At 44.2% G+C, this 19,869-nt stretch overlaps 1 protein-coding gene across 1 annotated transcript in view; it reads left to right on the forward strand.

The window, feature by feature from the left end:
- Positions 1-11,816: 11,816 nt before the first annotated feature.
- The window catches only part of sv2 (synaptic vesicle glycoprotein 2), a 38,974-nt gene continuing 30,921 nt past the window's right edge, over positions 11,817-19,869 (forward strand). The window contains exon 1 of the mRNA XM_084334357.1: positions 11,817-12,133. Coding sequence (XP_084190483.1) covers positions 12,031-12,133 — 103 coding nt within the window. The 5' untranslated portion in view covers positions 11,817-12,030. The remainder of the gene's footprint in view (positions 12,134-19,869) is intronic.

A 19,869-nucleotide genomic window follows, 5' to 3' on the forward strand; every position in this document is an offset into this window, starting at 1 on the left:
AGAGCATTGCCCCCCTCTGCTGGCTTACAACCGGTAGTACACCCTATCCCAGAATATCCCTAGATAATTCTTAATATTCACTATTGACTCGCCTATGCACATTCTATTTGCCTTATAAGCGCAACTAAGTCATGTAATATAATCCTTATTATGTAATAAATATTGTAAACTAGTATTTTGTGTGGAAAACCGTGTTATTGTGGGAGTGTTCTAATCTAATAATACTTATGTACAGTATTGGCCAGGAGTACATAGACGGTAGTGATTCAATGATATCAGTACTTGATTAATACAGTCAGGGAATTGTACCCCTCAGTTACACACACATTTCTGGTAGAAGAAGAAAGTCATGAATGATCAAATAATTTTTTGATGATGGTGGATTAAGCTCCTCTTGTGAGTTGTGTGTCCTGCTTTGGATAGTTCAGACAGGCAGCGAGGGATAGAACTTAAAGGCCTAGTTTAGATTCTTGGACAGTAAGTGGTACAGAATACTTGCTAGTAGTGTCGTTGATGCGATGCCATTAGCTTAACTCATGAGTCCCCTGGTCGGAGTTCTGGCCCGCCGCCCAATTCCGAGTGAACCAGGACGTGTCAGACAGGCAAAGAAATGGGGTCATGAGACAAAAAAAGTGTTAATCCACACCATAACATACGTTACATACATTACATTTAGTCATTTAGCTGACACTTTTATCCAAAGCGACTTACAAGTTCTGTACGACAAGTCATCAGGAAGGGCACAACTCTATCAGCTGAGTAACAATGTTCATCAAAGTGTTGAGTGCTACAGTGTAGGTTAGTATATTAGGACAAGTGCATGACAGTAAGGTTAGTTAGGGTTAGGTTTTTTTTTTTTTTTTTTTTTTAATTCAGATAATGGTTGAAGAAGTGTGTCTTTAGTCAACGGCGAAAGATTGGACGGGTTTCGGCTGTCCTAACTGGGGTGGGTAGTTCATTCCACCATTGTGGGGCAAGGACTGAGAAAAGGCAGGTTCTCCTTGATGACCCTCCCGGAACTCGGATAGGAGTGGGTCTGAGACGGCCAGAAGATGCAGAGCGTAGGTCTTGAGGGTGTGTAGTTAGAGACCATTGACCGGAGGTAGGCGGGAGCGGTTACCTTTGCCGCACGGTATGCCAGGTCGAGGGCCTTGAAGCAGATTCGTGCAGCAATGGGGAGCCAGTGCAGGTCCCTAAGAAGTGGGGTGACATGGGCCGACTTTGGTAGGTAACATGCAAGAACAACAAGAAATGCAGTCCTTGATCTAATATTTTATCATTTTAAAAGGATTGCAGCGTAATGTGATAATACCATAGCTCTGAAATGATTATTATGTTATTACAAAGGTTTTGGGAGAAATAATACACTAAGAAAAAGAAGGAAAAAAACGATTAAAAAAATTTAGTAGTGACCACATTTGTGGCAAATAACCCCCTCTTCATTGGGGCAAAGGGCCCCCTTTTGGTTGATTGAGAGTGAAAGAATTCTGATCATTTTCTTTTCTTTAGATTTAGTATTCCAATAATCAGTGATTTTAACCTACCTAGCAAGCTTACAGGACAACAAACAAATGCATATTTTAGCATAATAGGGTGTTAACTGCCAGCTCTACCATTAGGATAGGCCTAGCTAAATCTACTGTAGCTAACTTATACAGTAGACCAATTAAAAGGTTGAGGTTTGAGATTTAAAAAAAAATCTTTTTAAAGCAGACCAATTACATTTCTAAAAATAGATGAGAACTTAATAGCATAAATAGTGGTTCAGCTTAGCTCAAATGTTCAACAGAATTGTGCGTTGTGTGATAAAAAGCAAGATAAAAGGCACAGCCCCCTAAAAGTGATCTAATAACGTTGATGCCTGCCATGGCCAGTAGGGGGCGAAATTGCAGTGGCCCAATATCCAGATTTCTTCTATAAGCCAGGGGTTCCCAAAGTTTTCAGGCGGCGGCCCCCCCCCCCCCCCCCCCCCCCCTCTGTAGGCCATAATTACAAATTCCATTGGAAGTAAATTAGTAATTAGGATATTTGCTTTTAGAAAGACTTGTTTAGATTCACATATATGGAGGGTACAGAAGATACAACGATTAAGAGGAAAGACTCATGTTATGTAGTGGGACACCAACCCAACTAACTTGGTCTTGACCTGGCTGAAGCCCCCCCCCCAGGTCCACCACTTAACACCTCCATGAGTTGCAATGCGCAGGACTGCACAGCATCAGGACACCTGGGACAACCCCCCCCCTCCCCCCATAGTCAATTGTTTGTGCAATTCGGCACAAAGTATCCGACTTGCTGCGTTAGGAACACAAATGAATACCACCACCACCATGGCATACTGGAATATAACCTGTACCTTTTGAGTATTTTATAACCTGTACCTTTTGAGTATTTTACACCGCGCTGTTTATTATTAAGAAGACAAGTTGGACATGGAAAGAGACATAAACCAACGTTAGAGGACCAAATGGGGGACCCTGATGGAAACAAGACAAACGTCTTTCTCAGGTCTGCATCCCCTTAACAATTGTATGTATTGAGCCGTACTGTATTGTACCCATTCTGCAATCTGTTAAATAAAGTTTTCATTCATTCATTCATTCAAACCGTCTGGGACGTTCGGTTTTCATGGGGAAATACGTTGGCGGATGTTTTGAAAACGTAATTGATTGATTGATTGATTGAAAAGTTTATTAACAGATTGCAGAATGGGTACAGTACAGTACAGCTCAATACATACAATTGTTAAGAGGATGCAGACCTGAGAAAGACTTTCGTCTTGTTTCCATCAGGGTCCCCCATGTAAGACATGCAACTCTAGTAAGTATTTATGTGCATTTGTTTTCTTTATTACTTGTCAACAATTAGTTTTCATGGATTTTTTTTGGGGTCAAAACCATTTGTTTTTAGTTCCCTAGTCTAGCGTTAAATGTAAAATAAAATGCATGTCCACTTCAGTCTAAGTTCTGTTCTGTCGTCGAGTGTTTTGATCAGATGCAGGGATGGGAAAGCTGGAGATCAGAGACGATTATTAACGTCACCAGCAGTTGAGGCAAGAGGTTCAAGTATTTCTAACGGGTTGAGCCAGACGTTTAAAAGCTCAACCCACTGCATAGTTTTAAAGTAAGATATTCCTTTATTGACCATCTTGGGGGGGTTCGGGCGTCACTATGAATTGAAAATGGGGGACCCTGATGTAAACAAGACTAAAGTCTTTCTCTGGTCTGCATCCCCTTAACAATTGTGTGTATATTGAGCCCTACTGTAGTCTGTACCCATTATGCAATCTGTTAATAAAGTTTCCGATCAATAGCAGCATGGGGGAGGGGAGGTACACATATGGCAGATTAATAGTAGAAATACACAGATAATATAAGCAATACAATTAGATCTGAAGTTGAAATCATGTAGTTAAAATACGGCCTCGCAAGCGCGTTTGCAAATGGTGGACTCGGGGAGGGAGGCCTGGTCCTCCGCAGACACACCAGATATTCACACCTTCAAATGAGCAATGGTTCAAAGTTTCATCAATTGTATTTCATTGTCTGTTTATTTTCACAGTATATAAACCCCATTCCCTCAGTATGAACACGAGGGGACTGTAATAAAATGACATGTTTTCAGTTTGAGGACATTGGTCGTGGAGTTACCTCGCCTACGCTAAGTGCAGTTCGCTTGATTGTCCTGCAGATGGAGCCAGAGCTCCGTGTGTATCTGCAACGTGAGCGAACAGAACACAAAAACAGAGAGATTGGATCGTAAAGTCAACTTGATGTCACCCGCTGAGCGTTCGGTTGAAGTTATTAATTTCCTTTGTCTATATGATTCAGATGAGTAGAAAATATATGCAACTCTTCCTCTTTTAGGTGTTTTTGAGTTTTGATATTTAGCTCGTGTCCTATTGGAGGGTGGCTGCCACGTGACGCGGATGTGTTGGGAAGTATACTTGAATAGCGTTACATTGTTCTTAAATAATTCGTCTACGGTTACATTTTGTATAAAAGTAGACGTATCCATATATCGGACGCTACACATGTTGCCTGATAGTATTTATCTTACACGTTAAGAGATATTATGAATCATCTCTGCATAAACCCACGACCGACGATGAGCTCTCCGCGAATGGGGTCGCCTCCTCGGAAGGCGGGTCGGCATCGCTTCTCGGCCTTTTGGCTAAGATCAAGTGTAGTAAGAACGTGCACCAGGGGGGACAATAGGGTCTTTTTCTGTGGAGCACACAGCGGCGAAGACGGTACTCCCGGTTGTCAGCAAGGAGAGGCTGGCAAAGACAGTTTCCCCTGTGTCTTCAGATGGAGAGGAGGTTACGCCGATGGTCGAAGAGGAGAAAGAACGTGCACCAGGGGGGACAATAGGGTCGCTTTCTGTGGAGGACACAGCGGTGAAGACGGTACCCCCGGTTGTCAGCAAGGAGAGGTTGGCAAAGACAGTTTCCCCTGTGTCTTCAGATGGAGAGGTGGGGGTTGAGGAGGCTGGTGGAGGCAGAGGAGTCGGTAGAAAACGGAGAAAGGGTAAAAGGACTCCACCTGGGGTAGGAGGTATGGGGGCAGGGGGAACAACCGGTGAGGGCCCCAAAAAAAAAGGTGAGGGGAGGTGGGGTGGCACAGGTTGGGGGGGAGCAGGGGGTTGGAGTGGGTTTGGGGGACGTTGAGGGGGAGGGGGGTGATATACCGTTTTCCCCTGTCCTGGACAAGATGAACAGTATGGACCCCTTTGAGACTCTTTTTGAGAAACCATTGTCTTGGGAAACGGGGGAGGATGAGGAGGTCGGGCAAGAGAGCGACATATAATAATGTCAATGGCTTTCACATTATGTTGCCACACTCAGGCTCACGGTCTGTTTTGTGCAAGAGGTGCACTTACGGGATGGGAGGGATTGTGGTCTGTTTTCACAGGAATGGGATAAGGGGGAATCGTTTTGGTCAGTGGGGGGGGTTCACTCTTCTGGCGTAGGGATACTGTTTGGAAATCGGGAGGCAAGGGTGGTGGGTTCTTTTGCTATTGTGCAGGGGAGGGTTATGGGGGTTGATGTGAATATTGGGGGTTTGAAGTTGAGGGTGGTGGTGGTGTACGGGCCACAGAGGGCGGGTGAATGGAGGGACATGATGGAGGCTTTAAGGCCTTTTTTTGCCACAAACAGGCAGATGGTGGTGGGGGGTGATTTTAATGTGGATCTGGGAAGGGTGGGGGATCCAAGTGCTGGGTGTGTGGGTTCTTTTTTCAAGGGGCAGGGGCTGGTGGATGGGGGGAAGGCACTGACCCCTCGATTAGATGGGCCCACATGGCGCAACTCCCGGGGGGTAGCCAGGCGGCTTGATTATGTGTTTTTTTCTCGTCCTTGGTCCTATTGTCGGGCCGGGTGGTCCCGGTTTTTTTCTCTGACCATGATGGAGTCCTCTTTCGGGTCCGGTCTAGCGCTCCAGTCTTCGGCCCCGGGTACTGGAGGTTGAACTCCAGTGTCCTTGGTGAGGATGAGTTCTGCAGCAGTTTTGTCTCCTTTTTCAGGGGGCTCGAGGGACTTAGGGCCATGTTTTCTGGTGTGGTGGATTGGTGGGAGGGGGCTAAGGAGAGGATAAAGGGGTTTTGTATTATGTACTGTAAGCGGAGGGCGAAGGAGGCGGGGAGGGAAGTGTTTCGGCTTCAACACCTCCTCGAGCTCCAATACACTTTGGGCAACCTAGGTGGCGCTGTAGACCAACAGGCTTGTGACTCCCTTAAGACAGAACTTAGGGGTGTCTATGAGGATAAGGCCCGCGCTTACCTGACGCAGTCACGCCGTGAGTTCCTGGAGAAGAATGAGACGTGTTCTGCAGCCTTCTTCAGCAGCGTGAGGGCTGACAAGGGAAGGAGGGTGATAGCGGGAGTTAGGGACAGCCAGGGCCAGGTGGTTACTGAGACAGGGGAGATGGTAAGGGTCGCAACCGATCATTTCCGCTCCCTTTTCTGTGAACGAGAGGTGGAGGAGGAGAGAGCAGAGGCATTTTTGCAGCTTGTGGCTCAGAGGGTACCGTCAGACATGGCTGATTCTTTGGAGGCCCCTCTCTCTCTCGAGGAATTGGAGGGTGCCCTTCGTAGAATGGGCAAGCGTAAGGTTCCGGGCATCGATGGCCTGCCGGCTGAGTTTTATCTCAAGTTTTGGGATATTCTCGGGCCGGTGGTTCTCGAGGTCCTGACCGAGGTCCTCCGCATGGGGGCACTGGGAGGGACAATGGCTAAGGGGGTGATCTCACTTCTGTTTAAGAAGGGGGATGCCACTGACCTTAAGAACTGGCGGCCATTGACCATGCTGTGTGTTGATTACAAGCTTTTGGCGAAGGTTCTCACAGGCCGTCTGTGCACAGCTCTTCCAGAGGCGGTCCATGTGGACCAGACGTGTGGGGTGGCTGGGCGCTCATTGCGATGGAATCTCCAGCTCATCAGAGACGTCATCGCTTGGGCAGAGGATCGGGACCAGCCACTAATGGTGGTAGGTCTTGATCAGGCCAAGGCCTTTGATAGGGTTCACTGGGGTTTTATGTTCAAAGTTTTAGAAAGAATAGGCTTAGGGCGGGTTTTTGTTGGGTGGCTGCGCACCCTGTACACAGCAGTGGGGAGCACAGTTTCTGTCAATGGGCACTTGGGGGAGTTTTTTGGGTTGCACGCAGGGGTAAGACAGGGGTGTCTGCTCTCTCCCCTGCTCTACGTCCTTTATATGGAGCCCTTGGCGGCTGCCATTAGGGCTGACCCGGGTGTGAAGGGTATCCTGGCACCAGGTAGCAGGGGCCAGAGGGTCAAGTTGTCGCAGTATGCGGATGATACTACATTGCTACTGGACAATGATGCGTGTCTGAGACGGTCTTTGGAGATTTTTCAGGACTTCGGACGGGTGTCAGGTGCGGAGCTTAACCGTGCGAAATCCTCGGTTAAGTTCTTTGGGCGGTGGAAGAGTAGGACAGACGTACCAGGAGGGCTGTCGCTATGTGAAGGGGCCCTGAGGATTCTTGGGGTCCTCTTTGAGACAGCCCACAGTGCTATGGTCAACTGGACCAGGCGAATAGAGGCCGTTCACAAAAAGTTTGGCCTCTGGAAGGCCAGGAGACTGACCTTTACGGGGAAGGTACTGGTGTTGAAGGTAGACGTGTTGCCATCCCTCCTGTACCTGGCGTACATCTTCCCGATGCCGGCAAGTATGCGGGTGCCGCTTACTCGGCTTGTGTTTCGTTTCATGTGGGGGGGAAGTTATGAATATGTGGCGAGGGCGCGCATGTTGGCTCCGGTTGGGGAAGGGGGGAGGGACGTGCCCCATTTCCCACTCAAGTTGGACTGCGTTTTTGTTTCTTTTCTGCTGAAAGAATTGTCCTCTCCGGTGGTCCATCCATCGGGTTTTTTCCTCCGGTTCTATTTTGCCTACCCGGCAAGGAGGGTCATGGGCACGACCTGGTCCAATTTGGGCCCCCGGGCGGAGCAGATGCCGTGGCATTTCGGCCATGCGGCAAAGTGGCTGCGGACTCATCCTGGGGCTCTGGAAGGGGATGTGGGGTTGGACCAGAGGAGGCTCTATGCTGAGGTGAGACAGGGAGTGACGGCGCCAGCTGTGGTGGGGATACCCGCTACGGTTTGGTTGTCTGTACAAATGCCTGGACTGGATAACGGGCTCAAGGACTTAGGGTGGCTGATGCTACACAGGAGTTTGCCGGTGCGTGAGATCATGCATCGGCATGGCTTGGCGAGATCCCCGGCGTGCCCCAGAGATGGTTGCTTGGAGGACGAGTCTATTAGACACATCATGTGGGACTGTCCTTTTGCAGGGGGGGTGTGGGCTAGGGCATCTGTGTTGATTGGGAGGTTGGAGGGGAGTGTTGGGGTCACATGGGCGAGATTGGAGCGAGGGATTGGTAGAGCGGGGGGGGGGGCGTAGGGGGCGTCTCCTGCAATGGTTCATCATGGGCCTTTTTAAGAAGGGGCTGTGGGAGGCCAGACAGGCTCTGGTAAAAAAGGGGGTGGATTGGGGGGTGGAGGGGGTTGTAAGGAGAGTAGAGGGGGACGTGAAGGGAAGGATGCGGTGGGATGTGAAGAGGTGGGGACATCACGCTGCAAGGGAGAGATGGAAGGGGGGTTTAGGTTTGATGGAAGGGATGTAGTGGTTTTGGTTTTTGCTTAGGTAATTGTCTTTGCGGCTACTAAAAAGATGTAATGATTATTACTGTTTAAGGAGACGATGAGCTGTATGTGCTTTTGAATTATGATTGTGTAATGATGACTGTTTAAGGAGATGATGATGAGCTGTATGTGTGCATGTCACTTGAATTTCAATAAAAAAAAAAAAAAAAAAAAAAAAATCTGTTCTTATCAGTTTAATATCTGATACGTCCCCTACCCGGGGACCATATATTAAATTGATTTTTGGAGCAGGGAGATGGAAAAGGGGCTTGCTCCGTCCACTCCACGCATCGACCTGGTATTGCAGTACCTCCAGGAACGGTGCACCCCCCCAACTCTGTCTAAAGAAATGTCACCATAACAAATGAAATCACGGTATGTGTGTGATTCCTTTAAGCCCGACGGGCCAGGTACATGATGGCCGAGATTCTTATCACTCCATAAATGTATCAATAGTACAGATTAATGAATGAATTATCTTTATTGTCATTGTCACAAGAATGGTACAACGAAATTTAAAATGCAGCCCTACGTGCTAACACTGGGTAAGATGTGTGTCTGAAAGAAGACTACAAAAAACAGCAGTGACTGCTCTCGGCTGTTTAACACGTTTAACACCGACACCATCACCAGTTGTAGGTTGTCTGAAGTGCAGTTTGTTACTATGAAAATTCACTAGAATGCAGGATTTGGACGAAAAAAGATGTCATTCATTTTTTCAAATCCTGCATTCTAGTGATTTTTATATTTTTTTTAATATTTTTTTTAAACATAACATCAAATTAGACACACAAGCATTAACAGTAAACATCCAATGAAATCACCATTTGAATCATTATAAATGTAGTTTACGAGATATATACCTAATACTTGCTATCTAATACCCTACATACATATGCTCTTGCTCGCTCACCCCCCCCGGACCCCCACTTGGATAATCCATCCATTTTCATTTGTTTCTTTTTTTTTTTGATCCACTTTTTCTCCCATTTTTCTATATTTTCTCCCATCCCAATTTCGTATCATCCAATTCAACCCTCCCCTGTCACGAACGCTGTTTCTTGCCTCCCACAAGCCGGCTGCAGTGAGGACTAAGTCATACATAGCACAAGTCCCCTCCGGTACTTGAGGTAACAGCAGTCGCATCTTTTCACCTGCGCAGCTCGACCTCTCAGTGTCGAGGAGTAACGCGTGGGAGGCTCACGCTGCCCCCGACACTTCCTGATTCTACTGCGCAGGCGCACCAACCGACTTGTAGGAGTCGCTTGTTCACAACGTTCGATCCCCACCCTTCAGTTTTTCCCTCCCCGTAATACGGCCAATGTGTATTACTGCGGACGACCAGCCAAACTGAAAAACAATGTGGAGAGCTGGATTCGAACACGCGAATCCTAGCGTCTCCACACTGGTGGCGAGTGCCTTAGACCACTACACCACCTAGCCGCCCTCCATTTTCATTTGTTTCTAACCAGGAACTACAATTCATATGCTAGCTTTTATTCTCTCCACCACTTCTAACCAGATTGCAATGTTGGTTTCACTGACACCTAAAATTCTTGCTGTAGAAATGTCTAGATAAATCACATCGAGATAAGTAAGAACCCATACCTTCCGGCACATTTTTTCTGGTTGAAACCATCGTGATGCTGGTAGCGCCAATCGTGTGACGCCTCTTTCTTTCACCGGTTAAGCTTAGGCACTTTCTCGAAGTTGGTTAAGGTTAGAGTTTGTCTTAGAGCAGGGCGATAGAACACCAGCCCTGATTCCATACTCTAACCATAACCAACTTCGAAAGAGTCGCCTAAGAAACGTCAGTCAATATTTCTATTGTATTTTTTTCCTTTTATACATACATACAGCCCCACCCCCACCTAGTAGACAGTCGAGTCCCCTCCCCACCGTATGTAGCGCATTCATCTGGGGACTAGAAAGGTGCGCTCAGTAGAGCACAGATCTCTCTCTCTCTCTCTGATTGATTGATAACTTTATTAACAGATTGCAGAATGGGTACAATACAGTACAGCTCAATACACACAATTGTTAAGGGGATGCAGTTTATTCCTACTCCTATCCAAGCTCCGGGAGGGTCATCAAAGAGAAGTCGGTCATCAAAGAGAAGTCGCCTATTCTTAGTCCTTGCCCCACAATGGTGGAATTGTCCTAATAAACTAACCTACACTGTAGCACTCAACACTTTATGAACATTGTTACTGAGACGAAAGTTAAGTTTACTCTATTATTACTAGATCTGGTATGTCTAGATGTAACACTGTATGGGTACAAGTTTACTCTATTATTACATGTCTAGATGTAACATTACTGTCTATGTATAATGTACTGTCAGACTACTGCTTGACCTTACTCCTAGAACCCACCTCACCCCTGCCCACTTTGACAACCTAGGATGGCTTAGAGTAGATGACAGAGTACAGCAACTTGCAATGGGCCTGGTCTACAAGATACACTACACGACCAAGGTACCCATGTACATGGCAAAATACTTCCCAAAGGTCAGTGAATACCACGATCACAACACCAGAGGGAGCTCCACAAATCATGTTAAACCCAGATTCGGCTCAAATAAGGGACTAAACACGTTTCGCAATTATGCCACATCAATGTGGAACGCCCTACCCAAAGCTGTAAAGGAATGTGGATCACTACCCACTTTCAAAACCTCTCTCAAGAGACACCTACGGGAGACTGCAATTCAACACTGGCCCCTGTAAATATCCTAACCCAACCCCCTCCAATGTACAGTCATTTACCTAGTATGGTTTTGTCAATAGTCCAATGTACAATTTTGTTTGTTTGTACAGAGTCTCCCCCCCCTCAATGTACAGTTTTGCTTGTCTATACAGTGTGCCCCCCCCCCCCCCCAACCACCTCCAATGTAAATTACCCAGTATGGTTGTCAATATCCCAGTGTACCCAACCCCCCCCACCCAACCTCCTCCAATGTACAGTTTCTACGTCAAATGTATATACTCCCTTTTCTTGACTCCTTCTGTATCACAAACAGTACTGTATTTGCAAATCTGGTATGTCATAAATGTATAGATGTAGCAGTACTGACTATCTGTATGTCATGTATGTCATATATGTCCTGATGAATTGAAAAAGGGGGACCCTGGTGGAAACAAGACGAAAGTCTTTCTCTGGTCTGCATCCCCTTAACAATTGTGTGTATTGAGCTGTACTGTATTGTACCCATTCTGCAATCTGTTAATAAAGTTTTCAATCAATCAATCAAACCTATGTAAACAAGACGAACCCCGCCCCCCCCCCCCCCCCCCATTCGCAACTACTTGTCCAGACCACTTATACTTGTCCAGACCACTTATACCCGTCCAGCCTGGCTCTGCGGCTCTGCAGATACCCCCTATTGGAAATCGGCAGTGTCCGCCCTCTTAACTCCTCCCCCGGCTTCACTCGGCTACTCTCGTCTACTAGTCGAGGCAAACCGAAATCCATCTTGAACAAGCCGACACAGCTCGTCACGGATTGGCCAAACGCGTCAGTGGCCAATCAGAGAGCGTCAGTCAGTGCCAATCAGAGAGCGTCTCCGAGAAGTTGTCCAGGGGAGGAGTCGCGTTAAAGAGGCAGTGTCTAGTTTACTGTGATTCCTCGTTTTAGTGTTACTTCCTGGTTTAAAGCAAGGGAACGATTATAAAACTTCTCTTTTATAGTTTCCTCGTTTTAAATTACTCGGCGCACTACTTGGTCCTCGGGGCGGGACTGGTTATTTCAGGTGACGTTCGCTCCCTAATGTAGCTCATTACCGACACGTCGGTGGAAGCGGTGGAACCACACTATGGGTAGACTTGGATCTAGATAGCCGGTCAACGGTCCGGTTCACGGTTTACAAGTCCGATGTCTCGTCGCGTGCAGCAGGCAGCAGGAGATGCAGAGGCTCTCGAGCCCCTTCTCATCAGCGACCAGCTCGACCCACCGCCGACCCTCGACTCAGATGAAGGTAACCTCCATGTACAGTCTCTTCCCCATCATATGTATGTATATACTCTGTCAGGATCTATGGGTAACACTCAGTACTGTATATATTTGCATATCGTATGTCACAAATGTAACAGTACTATATATACCTGTATGTCGTGTATGTCCCTATGCCATAAATGTCATGATGTCATTATGTTGTGTATGTCATAACACATGAATTGAAAATGGGGGACCCTGATGTAAACAAGACAAACGTCTTTCTCTGGTCTGCATCCCCTTAACAATTGTGAATGAATGAATGAAAACTTTATTTAACAGATTGCAGAATGGGTACAATACAGTACGGCTCAATACACACAATTGTTAAGGGGATGCAGTCGGTGGATTGAGCCGTACTGTATTGTACCCATTCTGCAATCTGTTAAATAAAGTTTTCATTCATTCATTCATTCAGTCATCAACGTGTATGCAGAGTGAAGCCAGAGATGGAGAACAAATTAATCAATGATTTAAGTGAAAGGGAACAACGGCAGACGTGTGGAAAGTGGAGAGCAGCTTACAAACGAAGCAAGGAGAGGAGAGAAGCACAGAGGACCGTAACCACACTCCTCTACAAAGTCCAGATCATACCCATGGTACAAGAGTTAGAAAATGACAGCCATGGTCATGATCAATTCTAGGCCTCATGAGAGGTTTACTAAAACACACATTGTGCATGTTACATGTTGTTTGGCCAGAGGCTTGGCTCTCGTGCCTCAGACCAGTTACGCACACACACACACACACACACAGCACATGTTATTATTTTTGATGAACTATTCAGTCCGTTTGCAATGTTTGTTGTTATTGTTGTGGAATATTTAAAATGAGCCAATGACAGGGCGGCTACGTGGTGTAGTGGGCAAGGCACTCGCCATGAAATGCTGGAGACGCTGGGCTCGTCAGTTCGAGCCCAGCGCTCCACATTTGCTTTCAGTTTAGCTGGTCGTCCGTACTAATACACATTGGCCGTATTAGGGGGTGGGAAACTGATGGGTGGGGATCGGGCGTTGTGGACAGCGACTCCTACAGGTCGGTTGGTGGAAGGAAGTGTCGGGGGCAGCGTGAGCCTCCCACGCGTTACTCCTCGCCACTGAGAGATCGAGCTGCGCAGGTGAAAAGATGCGACTGCTGTTACCTCAAGTACCGGAGGGGACTTGTGCTATGTATGACTTAGTCCACATTGCAGCCGGCTTGTGGGAGGCAAGAAACAGCGTCCGTGACAGGGGAGGGTTGAAATTGGATGATACGAAATTGGGATGGGAGAAAAATATAGAAAATGGGAGAAAAAGTGGATAAAAAAAAATGAGCCAATGACAGTGAACTGTAGAAATGAGATAAGAGTCAGTTGTATATAAAAACATAGAACATATCTGTGCTTCCACAGAGATCAGTTTATAGAGAGACACACATGTGTACACACAAGCATCTGACCAGAAAGTGACGAAGAGGTCTGGTCAGACACAGATTAAATACATAATTGAAATGACGTACATTAGACATCCAGATATGACAGAAAGGTAAACAAAATCTGCCCAAAGGGGAGAAATTAATAAACAAGCCGTGGCTAGGCAGTGTTATTGTTATGTCTTTCACACCAGAGGCCAAATGCTCCTAACCTTGATTCGTCGTTAAAGAGACAGTCAGAACTGTAGCCTAGTGTCTGCTGTAGTCAGACTAGTTTACTAGTTGGTCATATTAAATTGTCAAGCTGTACAGAGATTTAACACGGATGGATTGGACATAGATAACATTTCCATTACATTATCATCGTTGTTTTTCTTGTAGTTGGGTTCATAAAACAGTTTATTTTAAATTGTTATATCTTGTCCTTCTGAAATGGTTACATAATGAAATATGTTTCTAGAAAATATTCATATATATTGATTTTAGTTCCAATTCTGAAGTTAAACCACATCTTTGATAAAAAATTATCACAACAATTTCAAATTTCAAGCTTTAAGTGTATAGCAAACGTGATTGTATGTCATTTTTATATTTGCAATTATTGAATTTTCTATTTGCAATGATTGTATTAATGTTGATTTCATTACAAGTACATTTTATAATCATATTCAGACAGCTTTCATAGTGTCCATAACACTATAACCGTGTCGAAAATTTATAGTGATAGTGAACATATCAGCGTTTCCCCTACCATTGCCTTGGCAGGGCCGTGACACGCGCGCCCCGCGACAAGTACTAGTAGTTTTGGGGGGCCTACCACCCCTCCTGAAAAAAATCCTAGGGGAAACACTGGAAGTTAAATATGTACTTAATGTTGTGGGGTGTTCAGAAAAGTAATACATTTTTGGTAAGAAATGTCAAAGTCCAAATCGTACTTGTTTCCGCTGTCAACACTACCATTCCTCCCAAGTGTCAGCCTCCTCATTCAATACTTATGAATTATAAACAAACATTACAGCAATATTATTCTGTATAATGTATTTTTCTGAGTACATTTTTCTATGTATAGCAATTATTTCTCACTTGAGGTGTAGTTTGAAAAGTGGCAACTTTTCACGAAATGTTTATAATCTTTCCTCCAGCAAGGCAGCAGGTAACCATGCTAACCACTCCTCAAACAGTCTATGCAAGGCAAAGATACACACATTCAAACCTACAAAGTATTGACTATCTGCTTTTATTTTTCAATGGTAATACATCTGTAAACACATAAAATGCCAAAGCAAACGCATACCTTTGACTCAGAATTGTCTGTTTTATTGAAATCCACACAGGAGTAGTTTGTTTATACTTCAGAAGTATGATATTTATACTTGGTCCTCAAAATAAATGGAAGTGAATGAGGAGCCTGCCACCTGGGAGGAATGGTGGTGTTGACAACAGGGTCAGCAGCTTCAGAAAATAGTAAACGAACCCATCTTGGGTAGTGTAGAGGGCTCGTTTACCACCGCAGACACCAGTTAAATTCCTGGCAGTGGTACTTCCGGCTTGGTCATCCCTGCGAACACAATGCCATTCTCAGTGTTTGTGGGTGGGAAGCCAGTTTGGGTATGAGTCCCAGGGCCCTCATTCATCAACGTGGCGTGGAAAATGTTCTATTTCCACACGTAAGCACAGAATTTAGAATCAGTGCACGCACAGAAATATTGGGATTCATCAACCGTGCGTACACAGGTCCTATGCTCCTCCGTGTTGATGAATACCACTTTGTTCTACCGTCAATGCTCGTGCATGATTATCCATATATGGTCATGAAAGTGATGAAACACCCCCCATGGGATGTGAAATAATGGACTGACCCGAGCGGAACTCTGAGAAACTTCACGGAGATTGTTCACTGCTGTCGAACCAAGAAGACACAACGCGTGTTATGGGATAAATAAAAGGCGGACTTGTAAACGGTGATGTCAGATATCAACGGCTCCCTAAGACCATTGCTGCAATTCTGCCTGGACGGCTCAAAATACTAATAAAGACCGTTCGTTGACCACTGTTTGGCGTTGGTTGTGTGTCATTATAACCGTGCTGTAATATGAATGCCTTTATTACTTGTGTTCGATTGGCTATATGATTTTTAGAGGCATCTATTTTGTTGTCGGTATTACCGACAACAAAATAGATGCCTCTAAAAATCATATACTATTAGGTAGCCTATATGAATTACATATAATAGCAGCCATAGCCTACATTATGCAACAGTAACTTGCGCATACCAGTGTATGCGACGGACCAGTGTATACCTTATATCATATCATATTCATATAATAGTTTACTCTATCAGCATACCAGCATGTAATATGTTCTTTGTTAGAACTCAACTCGTTATTATTTTGCACATAGATTGCAGAAATACGGGAACGTTTTGATTTACATTAAAAGGCTTTGACATTGTAAAACTAAATTTTTTTTTTTTTTTTTTTTTTTTTTTTTTAATTTTTTTTATTATTGCAAAACAAAACTTATTAAAAGTCAGTACTCAACACACAATGTATAATGAAACTTTCAGTAAAGGTGGTTAAAATATATGCAAGTACAGAAACAGGATAAAACAAAAATAGTCAATAATAACATTTTAACCGTATACAGTGTATATCCAGCGAAGTTACAATTATATAAATGTTAGTATATAATATACCCCTAATACCTATTTTCTAAAACCCTACACACATATGCTCCAGCTCAAACCCCCCCCTCCCGGACCCCCTCTTGGATAGTACCTCCATTATCCCTCACTCCTAACCAGACACTACCATTATAGGCTAGCTTTTATTCTCTCCACCACTTCTAACCACATTGACATTTTGGATTCATTGAGCCCCAGAATTCTTGCTGTAGATATTTCTTGATATATCACATCGAGATATGTAAGAAACCACACTTTCCGGCACATTTTTTCCGGTTGAAACCAACGTGATGCGATCAGTTTTTTAGCTACTGTGATACCCGATAAAACCAATCTTTTTAGTTGTGGATTCACTGCAAACTCAAAAACATCATTCAATAGCAATACCGCGGGGTGTACAGGTATATTCCAAAATACGAGTATTGATAATTGTTGGGACACATCTTTCCAGAATGCCTTAACTGGTGGGCAGTCCCAATACATGTGCATAAATGTTCCTTCGTCCCCATTTGTACATTGGGAGCATTTGGAGTCTTGTATAAGCCCCATTTTGCACAGCCTTATAGGAGTCAAGTATGTCCTGTGAATATAGTTCAGATTGATTTGTTGATGATCCGGGTTCCTTGATGTAAGTCGGACATTTGCCCAGGCTCCTTGCCAATCAAAGTCATTTTCCAGGTCTGGTATATCCCTCCTCCAGACATTGTCTAGTTGAAGGGTTTCATACGAGGACGTTAGTAATTGATAATAAAAACCTGATACAAAACCTCCCAATGTATCTCTTTCATAGAAAAATTTGTGGTATCTGTGGTGTTCAATTGGTATGTGTAATGGAATACCGTGAGATCTCATACAAAGTCGTAACTGTATGTAAAAAAGCCATGTGGACTCGGTGAGGTTAAACTTTATGCATATTTCGACATAACTACAGAGGCCCTTGTTATTAAAAATATCCCCTAATGAGTGTATGCCTCTCTCTTCCCATATAGGGAATCTTATAGGTCGTTTTCCCATTAAGAGAGCATTGTTATTGAATATGGGAGTGTGATTATGCCATACTTGAGGGTTAGGAAATTTCCTTTGTGTTTCCCGCCATGTCCTGATTGCATGGGTAATTATTGGGCCAAATTCTCGCTCACAATGCTTGATTGAAAGTTTAGTGTATGCTATGTCTTTCAATCTCTGTGGGGCTACTATGTTTTCTTCTAATTTTCTCCAAGATACCAAAGCCTCGGGGTCAAACCATATCTTCTTCAATGGTCTTAATGTGAAGGCATTAAAATATTGTAAAAAATCTGGGACTGCCATGCCACCGTCTGCTTTATTTCTCTGTGCGGTGGATCTTTTTATGCGAGGTGGTTTGTTATTCCAAATAAATTTGTATGTGGAGGTTTGTAATCTTTTCCAGTAGCCCTCTGGAGGAGGTAACGGAAGCATTGAGCTGAAAAAATTGATTCTTGGTAATACATCCATCTTAACTATTGATACCCTTGCCTGTACTGAGTTTTTAAGTTTTGCCCACCTGTCCAGGTCGTCTTTGATTTTGTTCTGTATTTTTGTGTAATTGTGCTTCACCGTTTGTCTTATGGTGGGAAATATTTCCACACCCAAGCATCTGAAATGTTTGACCATGGGTATCGCACCTGGGAGGGTTGTCTCTTTTTTTGCACTGGTGTTAAGAGGAAGAAAAGCCGACTTAGGCCAATTTATTTTAAATCCCGATAAATCACCAAAGTTCTCTATCAACTTGAGTATAAGCGGCAATGTGTTGTTGGGGTTTTGCATGAACAATATTACGTTGTCTGCATATAAACTAATTTTATGATGTGTGCCCTTGATTACTATTGGTTCTATGTGTTGGGATTGTCTTATAAATTGTGCTAAAGGTTCTAATGATAGATCGAATAGTCCGGGACTAAGAGGGCAACCTTGTCTGGCTGAGCGTGATACCGGAAAGATATCGGAGATGAATGTGCCTGTTGTAATCCTGGCCGATGGGTCCTTGTATAGTACTTTAATCATATCAATGAAACCTTTTCCTAACCCCATCCTTTCCAATACTGCCCATAGAAACGACCATTCCAACCTGTCAAATGCTTTCATAGCATCCAGGGATAGTATCGCCTTAGGTGTGATGTCCTCTTTGTCTGTATCTAGTACGTGCAGTATTCGCCTTATGTTATCATTGATCAGGCGACCTTTTATAAAGCCTGTTTGGTCCGGATGAACTAAAGACGTCATATGCTTTTGCAATCTGATGGCTAATATCTTAGAGTACAGTTTGACATCGGTTCCGAGGAGGCTTAAAGGACGGTAACTACCGCACTCAGTGGGGTCTTTGTCTTTTTTGTGAAGAACTGAAATGAGTGCGGTATTTTGGTGTTCAATGAAGCTTCCCTCTTTGACTGAGTATAAGATCATATTTAGTAATAAGGGTCCAAATATGTCCCAGCAAGAAATGTACATTTCTGATGGGATACCGTCAATTCCCGGAGCTTTGCCGTTTTTCATTCCGGATATGGCCTTCTTGAGTTCTTCTAATGTGATCGGTACTTCTAACTGTTTAGCGTCTTCCTCCGTAAGTTTAGGGAGAGTAATTTGATTAAGATATGTGTCTAATTTGTCTTGATCAAAGGTCGTTTCTGAGTTATATAAATCGGAGTAGAATTCTTTGAATGTATCGTTTATTATTTTGGGTTCTGTTACTAGAGCTTGTTGTTTCCTAATGGCAGTTATATCTGCAAATTTTGCATTAATTCTTAGTCGCATGGCTAATAGGTGACTAGGTTTAGAACCTTGGAAGTACTGCTGTTGTCTAGTGCTGCGTATTTGCAATTCCGATTTTTGTCTGTACATTGCTTTGATCTCTGTCTTTAGAATGTTAACTTGGTTATCTAGTCTAGTAGAGTTGTTGTATTTTAAAGAATTAAAAAGCGTTGAGTAAAGCGTTTCCATTTCAGACAGTTTTGTGTTTTGATTTTTGCGCAATATGGAGGTAAATCTATCCGAGAAATCCTTGATCATATTCTTTACCGACATCCATAATATTCTGGGATCTTGCACCGAGTTAGCATTATCCCGTAGGAATACTGTGAGAGCTTCTTTAATTTGTGTAATGAATTCCTTGTTGTTAAGCAGCATCGAATTAAAACGCCATCTTGGGGCCCGGGCAGATAGTGTACCAAATGTTGCTTTCAGGATTAAGTAGCAGTGATCTGATAGCGCATTGGGTGTCATTTCCACTTCATATTTATCAAATATTCTCGGGGATGCAAAGACGTAATCAATTCTGGATAGTGTGTTGTGTCTCGCCGAGCGACAGGAGTACTTGCGGGTCATGGGGTTAAGTGAACGCCATAAATCAGTTACTCCTGTTGATTTCGACCAATCTTTTAATGCTTTAGATGAATTCTTTTGTTCGCTGGAGAAGGAAAGGTAAGTTTTGTCCATCCTTGGGTTCCAAATGGCATTAAAATCCGCACCTATTATATATGAGTACTCGGGATGGTTTAACATTTCTCCTGTTAGTGAAGTGAAGAAACCCACTTCGTACAAATTCGGGGCATATACCGCTGCCAATGCAATTTTCCTGTTATTGTGTATAATCCTAGCTATAGTTATGCGCC

Source organism: Notolepis coatsorum (genome assembly GCF_963971535.1).
Source record: "Notolepis coatsorum genome assembly, chromosome: 18".
NCBI classification, from domain to species: domain Eukaryota; kingdom Metazoa; phylum Chordata; class Actinopteri; order Aulopiformes; family Paralepididae; genus Notolepis; species Notolepis coatsorum.